This window comes from Formica exsecta, unplaced genomic scaffold (assembly GCF_003651465.1).
Source record: "Formica exsecta isolate Colony F162 unplaced genomic scaffold, ASM365146v1 scaffold149, whole genome shotgun sequence".
NCBI classification, from domain to species: Eukaryota; Metazoa; Arthropoda; class Insecta; order Hymenoptera; family Formicidae; genus Formica; species Formica exsecta.
This window is the reverse complement of record NW_021848818.1, coordinates 539125-553360: the sequence shown is the minus strand read 5'-3', so window position 1 is coordinate 553360 and position 14236 is coordinate 539125. Positions and strand designations below refer to the sequence as shown.

Genomic DNA, 14236 nt, shown 5'->3' with positions numbered 1-14236 from the left:
AATGTCACTCGGAAAAGAAACGTCACAATATTCCGCGTGTCTGCAGGCGGGAGCTGTTTTGTAGTTTTCCGTCTCGTCTCGAAGCTATTGTGTTCCTGCTTCGTCACGCGACAGTTTTTACAATGAAAACAATGATTGCGATCGAAGACGAGAAGTCCAAAATTCTTTCAAACAAATCGTTCGAATTTCTCAATTTTATTTTGTTGCACTCGTGATCCAAAATAATATCTTTCGCACGAAAGTATGACGGCAAATGTGCTTGTCATGATATTTGAACTATCTTATATACAAAAATATGTATTAACTTATCTCGATTAAAATAATAATATTATTAATCAATAAATTTATCGGTTTCAAATGTAGAGTTTTGATAACAACTGCAATTATCGAGCTCTATTCATAATTATTCTTTGTTCTAATTTTGCATTTCATTTGTGCATGATATATTGTATTTAATAATTGTCATTATTTTTTTAGCACTCTAGAAGTATATTACTCATTCAACAGAAAATGTATAAATCGTTGTGAATTGACTACTTAAAACTTAAAAACTAAACACCGTATGACATATACAACATTCTTGTTACCTAAAATAACATGCGTGCGGATCGGCATACATCTCATTGACCGAAACACCCTTTCGGCATCTGCCGAAAGCGGCCGCGATTGACGTGTCTTCTCCGAAAAAGCGTGTCGTAGACGGACGCCGGCGTAAATCCGACACCCGAATGTTTGACAGAATAATTTTCACGTTACCGGGGTGCATTATGTGTCTTTATACTAGCGCCTGACCGTGCGTATTGTCGACAAAATAAGTCGTATCCCATACCGTGCCAACCCTCTGGCCTTTTATGACGGTTTCGCACATATAGTGGCTTCACAGAAACCAGGCAACCTTTACCGTGAAGTAGCTGTGACCGAAACCCAAAAATTTGTCTTTGACCTATGTACAGGTCTGTAGCGAGAGTCTAGCTGATTGTGAGTAGCCAACTATAACATAAAAAACGCAAGACGAAAAATTCTATTTAAAGCTACTAAAAATATGAAAGAGCAAGCTATATATAAAAAGAGAGAAAAATAAAGGAACATAAAAATAGAGATTGCGTTTAATTACATTTTAAAAATAATAAAAGTACAAAAATAAAATTAAAGCGCAAAAGATAATTTAGTTATTTTTTGCATCAGTTGGAATAACCGTTTTACATGGAATATCTTCGATTTATTTTAAATATATCGATGTTATTTGTTGCGATTAATATTGATTTCTTCAACAAATCTACGTAATTCTTTAAAATTAAAAATTTAGACTTTTAATGAATTATGCCTTTTTTTGGTACAAATATAATTTCTTTTTTTAATTCAAATTTTTATCGCTATGATAGAGTGTTATAAATATAAAAATAATTAGTATGAGAAGAATTACCGGAGCGAAGCATAGTCAAGCGTTGCTTTCGAAAGATACTCGGTATAAAGGGGGGGGGGGGGGCGGTACCAACGCCAACCACGAGGAGACTGCGCGCGATCAGGCCTCTCAGGTCTGTCACTCGACACCAAATCAGACAGAATCTGTCAAAAATCTGTCACCCGGTCACAATGCGAACCGGGTCCTCACTTTGGGATTTTACCCACACGTTGAGATCAAACCGAATAGAAAGAAGAAGGGGGGGGGGAGCGACGGAGGAACAGGCGGAGGGTTCTCTCAAACTCGCGTGTCGGTATGTAAGTAGATGGGTCCCCCTGCCACCTATATTTGACACCTTTCAGTCCAATAAAATAAAACGCTCTGCGGTGGAATGTGGTCGCCGCTTCGAGATAGGACGCGCCGTTTCTCCACGATGGATGTGGAATGTTCCCGCGGAATAGTTTTTAGTCGGAGTTTCCTTCGCCTAAGAGTTGACAAGAGATCGCATCTCGGATATTGATAAGAATTCTTCGTTTCGTCGTCTCGGATTCGTAACGATAAGCTCGCCCGTGATCGAGTCGGTGACTTTACTTTTTGCTTCTCGAGAAACGAGCTAAAGATTCAAAAAATTTGTTCACGCCGCGACGGCAGAATCGATCCATCGCGGATTTTAAATAGAGACTCGACGAATGACTCGACAAAAAACTCCCGCGGCATTTACATTCAGCCCTAATCCGATAGGCATCGTTCCTCCAGATGTATCAGATGGGAGAGACTTGTGTGTTTGTATTAAGATGCGTGGGGCAGATATATAATCTAGTCAATTTGACACCCTCATCGACGTTCTAATGGGTGCTTTCAACTCTGAACGAGCCAGTTAGATACAGTTATCTCCCGACAAATGCGCCTGTTTGTCTGTCGATCGCTGTCTTCCAATAATTCATGGTATTAAGGATTTATTGATTGAAGTTGTTTCCTTTTCTTTCTCTTTATTCCTTGGACGGTTTAAATATATATATAAACACCTTTGCGTCGATGTTGATCAATATTAAAAGTTTGGACTAGCCTTCTCTCAAAACAATCTTCGCCTGAGTTCAGCAGAAATTAGATTATGATAGAATATTTAACATATTTATGTATTCGATTACGCAAAGTATGTAATATTATTAGAGATCAATTTCCAATCAAACAGTTTCTCAAATATTCAAGCGCACGTTTACATTTTTTTGCTGTAATAATGTCTTATGTAATATCAGAGAAGAGATTTGCGAGGATAAAATATACATGTTTTAAGATTTCAGTTCTTCTTTCTCTAAATTGGTTACCAGCGTTGTCGGTACTGTGTGCAACGACACCTCCATATATTTTTTTGGTGGCATAAATCTGCAAATATAATAATATACACATATAAAAAAATAACAAACAATAAATATATACGAGTATGTATAAATGCATAAATGATAAAAATATTTAAAATAAGTTGAATTTCAGAATCTCACTTAAATCTTTAACACCATAATGATTTTTATACAAGATAGCGAAATGGACAGATATAGTCAATCTTTTTTTGACTTTATCTACTTTTCGTCAATTATAAAATATATATATGTATGAAATTGGAGTGAATAGAATAATTTTTATAATGATAGATTTCGATTAAATGGTTGGGAAAAAATATCTTTTTCTTTTATATTCCTTATATATTCTATTTCAAAACCATAACGAGGTACTCGAACACATACCTGGTGACGAATGGTGTCAAGTGATCTCGATTGACGTCGCCCAAGTCAGGAGCGCCGCAGACGAAGCTGACTATCGTTCCGATCACTATCACAATCAGAGCGCCTAATAACGTGTAGTACATGAAGGATATCCTGTACATGAAGAAAGGCTCGTCCGCGGATTCGACTTGAACCGAAAGATTCTGCGCCGTTGCAATCGTACGATTCAGACCAGGCAAGTTCAGGCAACCGTCCGTCGTAGATGGCAGCGGTTCGTAGTAGAGACGACGGTTCACCATATGCCATTGCGCGCCAACGATGATCCAGATCATCGTCATCATCGACACCAGTCCGCCGGCTACTGCCCCCTTAGTCGTCGCCCAAGGTACCAGCATCCCCAGCGAGAACAAGCCCAGCATCGCACCGGCGGTGATTCCGGTGACAGTCATGGATAGCTGGAAGATGTCCCCGAGACGATCCACGACAAACACCATGCCCACGCACAGGATGCCTAAGATAACCACCGTGACCTGAGGATGATATAAACCATTGTGTGGAATGCATTGCTTATATCGCCTATTTATAAGAGATTGAATTTTTGCTAAAATGATGATACATATACATGTATCCAGATTATTTTTACTTAATGAATCGCACTTAATAATATTGCATTACGGAAAAAGAAAAGAGACTGAAAGTCTCTTGTTTTTACCGCGATTTTGAATCCGCATAATATGTTCCGTCTTTGTACCTTCATAATGTTGGCAGCTTTAGTCTCTTTGTCGTTGCTCTCTGGCATCCAGCGATCGATGAAATCCTCGTAAATCGTGCCGGCGACTGTGTTCAGTCCGGCGCTCATCGTCGAGAGACCGGCGCTCACCAGACCGGCGAGGAAGAGGCCAGGAAGTCCTGGAACATCCGCGGCTACATCTAACACGTAATACGGCAATATCTTGTCGCTCCTTGCTACCACCTGAAAACAAGTTAATTCCCTTAGTGGAATCTTTATAAGAGGCATTTTTATTTAATCCTTTAAGTGTCTGACCTTTTAATCTTACTTTAATTGCACGATTTATCTCTACACGAGATGCGATATAAGAATATGACTAAAAGAGATAAGCCAAACTAAAGAGTTTATAAATAAATTTAATAAAGAAAATTCATTTTATGAAATAAAAATAAAAGAAACCATTTTATTATGAGTCTTAAGACTAAAACTTATTTATTGCTATCTAAAAATGTAATAAAAAATCAATTACTTACATATTAAAATCTCAAAAAGAATGATTTTCAAAAAGAAAGATGTTCTTAAAATTTCATGTAATTTTTATCAAGCATTCTTCATATCTGAGAATATACAGGGAGCTTAGCAGGTAGTAAGCTAGAAGCTAATAAATGTCAAAACTTACGTGTGCAGTTATGGGATCGCATTTATGATATCTTGCGTACATTGTGAGACCGGTGAAGACGGAGATAAATTTTACGACCACTAGACCTACAGCTAGGAACCATATTGACCTACGAAAATACCTGTATAAAACAATTGTTACGTGTCTCGAGCAATTCTGGTACTCGCGCACTTACTTTTGCGCTTCTTTAATGGTAGGCACTGCCAGAAATCTTTGTATAGAAACTTGGTTAATGCCCAGCGATGCCAGCCACGTCATTGTCATTCCCACTGACATACCCCAAAACGAATTTCTAATGAAAGGGCTAGGGTTCATGCTGTAAAAGAGATATAATTAATATAATTTATAGTAGGAGTTCAATACAGTTATGTCACGTTATTAATCGTGATTAGCATTTTATAGATTGGACGTTGAATAAACTTGCATATGTTGTTATACATTATTATCTCAACTTATAACAGCTATATAACAGCGTATTATACAGTTATAAAACGCGTATGTAGATGCATGAACAGCATTTAATATTTGAAGAGCTGATATAATATAACATACACAATGCAGTTTAGTATTTAGAAAAGCTGAAACACAGCGCGGAATAATATTCCGAAATTGGTTTACATTAACGCAATCGACGCAATTTAATTAACTGACATTGATGTGCGGTACTTGATAAAGCAACACACGAATTTACACAATACTTGTATATCCGCAGTCTCGTTTCATTTTTAATAATGGTCATCTCTTGTTAATAGATTGTAATGAAAAAGTAACGATAAAAAGTATATACAAAAATACCGTTCTTACTTCCAAAACACAATTCTACCACCTTCTTCGGCTATTCTCCAGGTCGCGCCGATGCCGCCCACGGCGATAGTTCCCAAAATCAGAACGGCAACGAGACTTCCGATAGTCACCGTCATCTGAACCGTATCCGCCCATACGACAGCCTTCAGACCTCCCTATAAGTTTTTTTCAAAAAGAGATTACTCGCGATACAATAAAGGTATCAGTGTCACTCACGGCGCGACGTGCGGAGAATCAAACTGTACGATTGGGGAGTCGGTGAAACGTAAACCCGGGGGAAGATATCGTAACGCACAACTGCATAATGACGTTACAATGGAGCGCCGTGATTTGTGTATTTTATAAATCATTATCGATATATGAATGTCTTATCGTATATATATATATTATATATTGAAAAAGCTTGTTTATTTTAAAAAGAATTTTTCATACTAATTTTATAGTGTATTACGCGCAATATGTAACACAATTGACGCCACGCGTCAAGTTATCTAGGTTCCATTTTAGATAAACAATTATATCAGACATGTTTAAAAAGCGTTTATTCTCCATTAGCACATATTCTTATTAATCTGTTCTATCAAGGTATTAGACTTATTTCTAACGCCTACTTGTAAACAATCCATGTATCTACTGCAAATCATGTGAATATTTGGTATACTATTGTCAAATAAACGAAAGACAAAGATAAATAGACGCCAAATCTTGTCATTGCTTTTGTGTATTTTATTCAAATGACGTGGCGACATAATCATTATTCTGTTGTCGCATCGCGCGATGCTGCATCATAAATAATCCAATTTTTAAAAATGATAAGGCCACAGTTGCGTTTTCAGCAAACCTTTAGATAATTCTACTCTAAATAGTCATTCATTTAACTGTCACAGCTGTACGTTTCGTCTAAATAGACTAAGATATCTGATAATGCCACAGCTTCAACATGACATGTAAAAACGTTATGGATGTTTTATTTCGGGACCCTCACGATCTTCTAGCTAATTTAGACACGGTTATTGTACAATTTCTATGATCTTGATAATCTCTATTTCAATATGCAGCACGTGCGAATGTTAATAGCATTCATATACACGATAACAGCATTCATTCGTATTCTTTATTCAAATGCAATTGAATGGAATCTGTTGTCTATTAAACCTCATAAATGTATCAGAAATGTTCTCAAAGAAACTTTCTTAAACTTGCAAATATATTAAACGTTTTTTTTTCCTTAAAAATTTAAGTACAATACAGACTTTACAATCTTTGATAAAAAATGTTTATCATAAAGATTCAAAATTTATAACGATAATTAAAATCGCTACAATATATATATAAATTTGTTTCACTTACGATAGTCGTGTAGAAAATGCACACCAAGCATATCATTGGCGCAACATAATGCAGATTCATTCCCGTTGCTTGCGAGAAGGCTAATGCCGGCACGTAGATTATCAGCGGCACATAAATCACCAACGAAAGGGTGAAGAGAAAGGATGCTAATATCCGAACGGGCCTGGCGAATCTAATTTCCAAATATTCAAAAGTGCTTTTCAGCTGTAGCTTGTAAAACACCGGCAGATATAATAATATGATTAGGAGACAGCAGATGAAGGATGTGAAAATGCACGCTGCATATTGAGTCCCGTACTGGTACACTTCAGAGGGCACGCCGAGCAAAGACACCCCCGATATGTGACTGAAATAAATTTAATCCCCATTAGAAATGGATTTTCTTCGCACTCTCAATATAAAACGATTGTTTTAATAAAATTATACAGGGTATTTTCTAATACATCTCCTGTTAGATATCTTTAATGAAATCTTATTCTTCAATTAATCTTAGGTAAATCTTATTTTATCAGAATCTCAATTTGAAGTTTAGAAAGTACGTAAGCTCAATTAATGCTCTTGGCCATCTTCAGTACTTCGTCTTAATTTATAATAGTATTACAAAACAAAAGCGAGGCCTTACTTTTATTTTAGACATTCCTCGCTTTTGACAATCTTCATTTTGCCAAACTTTTACTATAATTGCAACGATTTTAAGATATTTCGTGTAAAATAAATTTTTAAGTTTAACTTTCCTTAAACTTGAGACATAATTAAATTAGTATAGGTAATATTATATTTTTATACAGAGTAAAAATTTTATCTAAAAAAATGGTCGCGGAGATAGCTGGCCTCAAATAAATAATAAAAAATTAAAATTATATTTTTTTTCTAATTAAACAGGTTATCCTACTCTTGATGAAGACATTATTGGGAATGGCAAAATGCGTGAAATACATGTTAAGTCACCTGGCTATGAGGCTCATGCTAATCGGAAGAAAGGACATGGTTTTGCCGCCGAGCAAATACTCGGTAGTATTGTCCTGTTTTGTGCTGAAGAAGCCAAAGTAAATGCCGATGAGAATGCTGATGCCCAGCAAACCACCGAACAGGATGTAGTCGGTCCATCCGAAGGTGAGTTCCTTCAACTCGTGACCCGCAAAAAACGATTCCGTGCCATTGGTGATCATCCTGGATTTGTTAATTCCCGTTGATGAACTGCGTATTGTAGAAATTCGAATATCCGCGACACGTTTCAGATGAATACACGCGCGTAAGATGCAGTCGTTAAACTATCTTACGTTTAAATTTGTTTTAGAACACCGAGAACTCTCTTTCTCTTGTTGCAAAGTAGAAAGTGAGATTATGCATTACCGGTCTTCCGCTGTATATGAACGGTAACTAAACCGGGTTATTAAACTGGAAATATTTCTAATCGTCCGTCATGGTTTGCTGCACATACGTCTCTCTTAATAGTGTCACATGCATCGCGTATAATATTTAATGATATTTAATATTCATCCTCTTTTATCATTTCTTACGCGAATTTCTTAATTAACTTTTGTCGAGAAATGTCAAACACAAAATTATTATTTTATATTCAAATAGAAATAAATTTAGATAATCTTATTCTAAATTCTGCGCGCATCGAAATTTTGCAAATATATGTTACATATTGCCGATTATACTTACATTTATTATATTTCGATTATTTCCTTTCTACTTGTCTGATACGGCGGTTTGAATTAATGTTTGAATGCACTATTCCGGCACTAAAACGACATCGGATTTCGGAAAAATGCAGCTTACGTGTCCACGGTCTGATCATGTATATATATCTAATAAAACAGCCTCGCAGGAATTTGGAAAAGTACCTGACGAAATCTACATACTCACTGACAATGATAACATGCAATGCGATACTATATGTTGGGCTGATACTCGGTGCAATGTCAGTCCGATTTATGGCATTGTAGATAAAATGCTGTGATTCGGAAGATTCCGCAAATAGGCGAGAATCCTTAAATAGGCAACTTTACGCTGCACTCTACCAAAATTAATTTCGCTGATATCATTAGCCTCTTGTTTGCCAAGAAATTAGATCAACTTTTCGTCGGTCGTATATTCTTCGCGATAACGCAGTACATCCCATAGAATGACCGCATAAGACTTTTCACTCTATCGATACGAAATATGAAAGATACCAAAGAAAAATCTCGCTTTACAAGCATTATCGGATATTTTTAATTTAAAATTGGTTAGACGCGTTCAGGGACAAATATATTCGATCGATTTATTTTCATTTCTAACATTATTAATATAATGTTAGAAATATAAAGAACAAAAATAATTCAATGCATATTTTAGAATATGCATATTTTATTACATATCTCCCTGCTCCTATATATTATCTGTTCCATATGCTAATGTACGCCGTATAACAGCCATTCGGTTAATTGTTGCATCTTCCGCTGTTTCTGGTTAGTACTGCACTCGCCAACTAATTCCTTTAAGGTCTGTATTTCGTCAGATTCAAAATCCTTCATGGGATTCAAAGCATTGATCGTCATGCTCGGAAGAATAACATCGTAATAAAGAAAGATCTGGAAGAAATAAAAGATCATAATCATTAACGACGATCAATTATTTCAATTATGCTTGTGTAGTATCTCGTATATGTGTATAAAAACCTTGTTGTTAAAAGTGTTGTACACTAAACTGGGACTAGATGTTCCCGGAGTCACATTGTAATTTCCCGTACAGAAAGCTCTGACCGGTTCCTCAAACTGAAAGCGTACGCTGTGCCGTTGTTGATCTAAGATGTAGGTCTGACCATCCCAAGCACAGGCGATTATCTCATCGGAATTATTACCTGTGACATCCAATCGACATAGAGCGAATATCTGATGATCTACTTGCATAGCCCTATCAAGAAAAGAGAACATAATGCGATATATTTTGTAAATTATACAAATATATTTAAATATGTAATCGCTTACCATAAAATAATTTCATCTTGCACTAACATAATAGTTCCATCAAGTGTTGCCAAAGCATAAGGTTTTCCTTTCGGAGCACTTTCACTACTAATTTTATTATTCGATTTGTTATCTTTTTTCTCATGTTGATTCATATTACTAGTATCATTGTTATTATTATTACTTTTATTCTTATTTTTATCATCGAAGGAAAAATCCTTAAAAGATGGTAACAACATGTTTTTTGTCGTTTTCTTGAATTCTCTGTGAATAACTTTGCCACCGATAAAGTTGCCATCCACTTCATCAGTACTGGAAGAATCGGCAGGACTATAAAATTTAACTACTTGTTGATTCTCTGTTGTAAAATCTCTAGTATATTCGCCTGTCATATCCAGACTATTTTTCCGAATCACGGGTTGCGAATGATTTCTTTTGAATTCGAGCGATGCGGATTTGAAGGTTTTCATACCCAATTGGCTGTCGTCTGCAAAATTTTGCTTCGACGATTTATCTTTAAGCATATAATTAGACATTTTAGGCTCAAGCGTCGAAATAAACGGCGTCATTCCTGGTTCTAAATCTCCGATAATCTCAGTTGAAATATTTTGATTACGCATCCTAGATATTCCTAATGTTTGATAATCAACAGCTTCGCAAGAAGTATCCTTTAAGTGGCAATCAGCAGGGTTGCATTTAATCCGCATAAATGTACCACCGGGTTGTGCAACCAGCAGAGTTGGTGTACCATCGCCAGTATGCTAAATAAAAATGTTTGTATATCAGCATCTCTGCTTAATATATCTTTCTATATTATAACCAATATTAATTTAATTATATAATGACCATCATATATAATTTAGCATACCTGCAGTGTAACTGTTCCTATTTGATTGGTGCATTCCCATTTATTTAGGCCAATCAATTTTCCCGTTCCTAAGTCAGCATTACTTGACCATCTATAGGATCTAACAACACGATCTGTCAGACCAAGAATCATCTCGTTGGCACCATCTTTATCAACATCAGCTATCAATACTATCTTTGTATTGGTTGGGATTCTTTGTACATGCACACATTCCATTTTTCCAGAGAGTTCATTAATTTCAGTTGTATTGTCAATATATTCCAAGTTTTGGGAATTTATTATATCTACACATATATATTCTATGTGAGTTGTCTAGAGCAAAAACTAAGCTTTTTTGCACTATTCCATAAAGCATATCTGTTTACATTCTGAAACTCACACTCACCGATATTCGTTTTGAAGTTGTCTTGCTCATTTGCATCTTTGCCAACATGTTGACTTACAGGTACATTTGCATTATTAGGATTGACAGATCTAGGACTATAAAATATATGTGTCCATCCATCACCACAGATGACAACAAGTGCATTGCGTCCATAATTAAAAATATCTCCAATTGCTACACTGGTTATAAGACCAAGACCAGTGATCTTCTGCCATAATTCTGATCCCTGCCATACAAGAGAATAAATATTATATATAGCTTTAAAACAAAATTTTTAATAGTATTACCATCAATGTTTACCTTGAAGATGTAAAGTTCTCCTTCAGCAGTACCGACAACCAATTCATTGTCACCATCATTGTCGACATCTCCTATTGTTAAGCCATGCCTATACATAATATTCAAATAATTTGTACTCTCAAGTAATTTATAATACTAACAGAGTCTGTGATAATTTAACTTACCTGCATACAGTACCAGGTAATTCCCATTGCAGTTTCTTTACAAAGCTAACAGCTCTCATGATTAAACTTTGTAGAATATAACTGTTGCCACCTACTTGGTGGCCAAACTATATATGTAGCTTTCGCTGTTATTAAACCCAGAGAAATTGGTCCAAAGATATTAGAGTCCATAGAATGCCCAATGTGATCTCCTTCCACCCAACAATGACCTTGTGGTACCTGTATTCGAAATATCATAATTTATTCACAGATAAAAAATAATAAAACATAGCCGATATCAGTTTATTAAAGCCCCAACATTATCATATGCCAACAGTTATGTATCACATCCATACTTGAAGAACGCTGAGCTTATATCCATTCGTGTCCACAATATCTCCACTAAGTCCTACAACTCTTTTGATGAGTGTTTGATTTGGCACTTTGGGAGATGTGATAGAGACTATATCACCACGCTTTATATCTTGATTCCGGATAGCCCAACGATTTAAGAATACATAATCAGGATACCGTAAATCTGGATTCAATGCAGGTTGCATAGAGATGCCCTCCACTTTTGCAACATATCCAACTGTGTCACAAAAAGCAATCCCAATCGGGATGCCTATCAGAACATTACGGATAAAACGTGGGATTCTCATCTATCAAATTTTCCACGGAAGAAACGTGCAAAGTACTTCTCTGTTCTAACGCGCTTGATCCAGTAGCATGAATATTCGATCATCACTTATGTCTCACGTGTTATTGTTCATCTGCTTTCAATGTCAGATATGTTGTCTCAACACGCGAATATAATTAATATAAAATATAATAACAATGAAAAAAATATGAGGAAACTATTTACAGGTTACGCGTTCACTTTTTAACAAAATTTATCATGATTTATCACGTATATTATAAAAGAAGTGCAGGGGACATGCAGAAATTTAAACCGAAATATTATTTGTATATGAGAAAAATGTTTGTTTTTTATATTTTCGAAAGATCGGAAGTCAAAAGAAAACTGAAGTGAAACAGGTTATATGGAGTATATGGAGGTTTTGAATGTGTACACTGTATTATGATTTTATGATGAGATTGTGTATATATATGGAGACTGGAGATTAAATCTGGAGAATCAAATCAAATGTGAAATAAATAAAGAAAATTATATCAATCTACAAAATTTGAGATAAATTTAGTTTTCATAAAAAAATATATAATTTTTTTCAAATTGCGTTAATAATATATATATATAATTAATATTATGATTTATGCATCTTACTTTCATAAGATATATGTATTTGAATAACACAAATATTAAAAAATATATATTAGAAACATCATATTCGCACATTTTTTGTGTACATAATTTCGTACTTTCATAATTTAGTATTCGTACCTTCATCTTTCATAGTTGCAAGATTATAAAATTATTTGTGAAGAAATTAACAAAAGTAATGAAATAATAAAAAAAAGAACAATTTTTTGAATACCTGTTTTTCAAGAAGAATCTTAACTAAAATTAAATCTGTATTTTTTATTTAAAAATGAATAAGATTTTCAAATACACACACACACACACACATATATATATATTATTATATCTGATTTTTTAATAACAATATATACATATAGTCACTATATGTAATTAATAGCACTTTGTATTTATAAATGTCTTTATATATTACATATGATTAGGTATTTAATTTTTAATATAAGAGAAATCAATTTTAAAACTATACACTCTATATATTATATGTAATAGTTATAATATCCTATATATATAATAACATATATAAATCAAAATACTTTACCCCTCACGAATTATTTTTTGTTACTAAAATTTATCTACATTGCATTTTCTAATAATAAATACAAACAAATTAAATTCTATATAATAACAATTTTGCATAAATATTTCTACATTACAATAAAATAGTTTTGGCTATAAGAGCTGAAGAAATCTAAATAGATATATGAATAAATATGTTTTTATAAAAGAATTTTCAATTTCACAAAAAATGCAACCACTTAATTTATATTAAAAAGATTCATTGTTATAAATGATGCGCTGCATTTTATTTAGTCAAATTGCGTTTTTTAATATTGTTCATAAGTGTTTAAATGTGTGATATTATTATGAAAACAGTAACATTTTTACGTAATATAAAATATAACTGTATACAAAGAATATTGCTAATAATATTATATTTGCCTGTATAATATTTTAATCAACTATACCTTTCTATGATTTATAACATTTGCATTTTTTATTCTATTTTCTCTTTCTATGCCCTATTTTTTGACTAGTTTGCTATTATTATTGACTTTTATGTAAAAACAAATAAGAGTAATAAAATAAAATTTATTGGATTCTACAAATTACCCTAAAATAAACAGAGAACAGAGATATTCGGTTTTTATTTTTTTCCAGATTACATTTTTTTAAAAATATTAAGTTTTATATGTGATAAAATATTATTATTATGTATTAAATATTATTATAGATTATTTATACAAACTTTTAATGTATTTTAAACAAATATATTTTCAATCTACAGTTAGAAATCAAGATCAGAAATGTTGGTTGAAATGATAAAACATTTTCAATAATACAATAAATAAACAGAAATCAAAAAGAGTTTATTACGAAATTTTATACTAAAAAAGAACTAAAAATGTAAAGACAAAATGCTACAACTTGATATAAAATTAAATATTTAAAAAACGATTAGTAAATGAAGCAGTTTACGAACAAGAACCCTGTTTTTGTAGTAAAAAAAAGAAAAACTAGATTTTTGGCTTTTGTACGAATTGTATCAGTGCTTGCCAATCAGCAAGTTTGATATCTATGCTGTATACTACATTTGGAAAAAAATTCATAACTCTTCTTC

At 33.7% G+C, this 14236-nt stretch overlaps 2 protein-coding genes across 3 annotated transcripts; both read right to left on the bottom strand.

Annotated features, from left to right (window-relative positions):
• Window positions 1-2301: 2301 nt before the first annotated feature.
• LOC115246369 (sodium-coupled monocarboxylate transporter 1-like) lies at window positions 2302-8807 on the bottom strand. 2 transcript variants are annotated; one of them, XM_029825142.1, is made up of 9 exons: window positions 8358-8807; window positions 7635-7883; window positions 6687-7032; window positions 5337-5491; window positions 4708-4848; window positions 4533-4641; window positions 3875-4096; window positions 3145-3653; window positions 2302-2785 (listed from the first exon to the last, which is right to left on the bottom strand). In XM_029825142.1, exons 2-9 carry the CDS (start codon window positions 7853-7855, stop codon window positions 2692-2694), a joined length of 1797 nt encoding a protein of 598 aa, XP_029681002.1. In that variant the 5' UTR covers window positions 7856-7883; window positions 8358-8807; the 3' UTR covers window positions 2302-2691. The 2 variants fall into 2 exon arrangements, with proteins under 2 accessions (XP_029681002.1, XP_029681000.1); XM_029825140.1 differs by having other exon boundaries at window positions 7635-7856.
• Window positions 8808-8945: 138 nt separating this feature from the next.
• LOC115246368 (KICSTOR complex protein ITFG2-like) lies at window positions 8946-11899 on the bottom strand. The gene is made up of 8 exons (XM_029825139.1): window positions 11696-11899; window positions 11361-11579; window positions 11197-11284; window positions 10897-11122; window positions 10512-10795; window positions 9665-10404; window positions 9356-9590; window positions 8946-9268 (listed from the first exon to the last, which is right to left on the bottom strand). The coding sequence occupies exons 2-8, from the start codon at window positions 11417-11419 to the stop codon at window positions 9089-9091; spliced, it is 1812 nt and encodes a 603-aa protein (XP_029680999.1). The 5' UTR covers window positions 11420-11579; window positions 11696-11899; the 3' UTR covers window positions 8946-9088.
• Between the last annotated feature and the right edge of the window lie 2337 nt (window positions 11900-14236).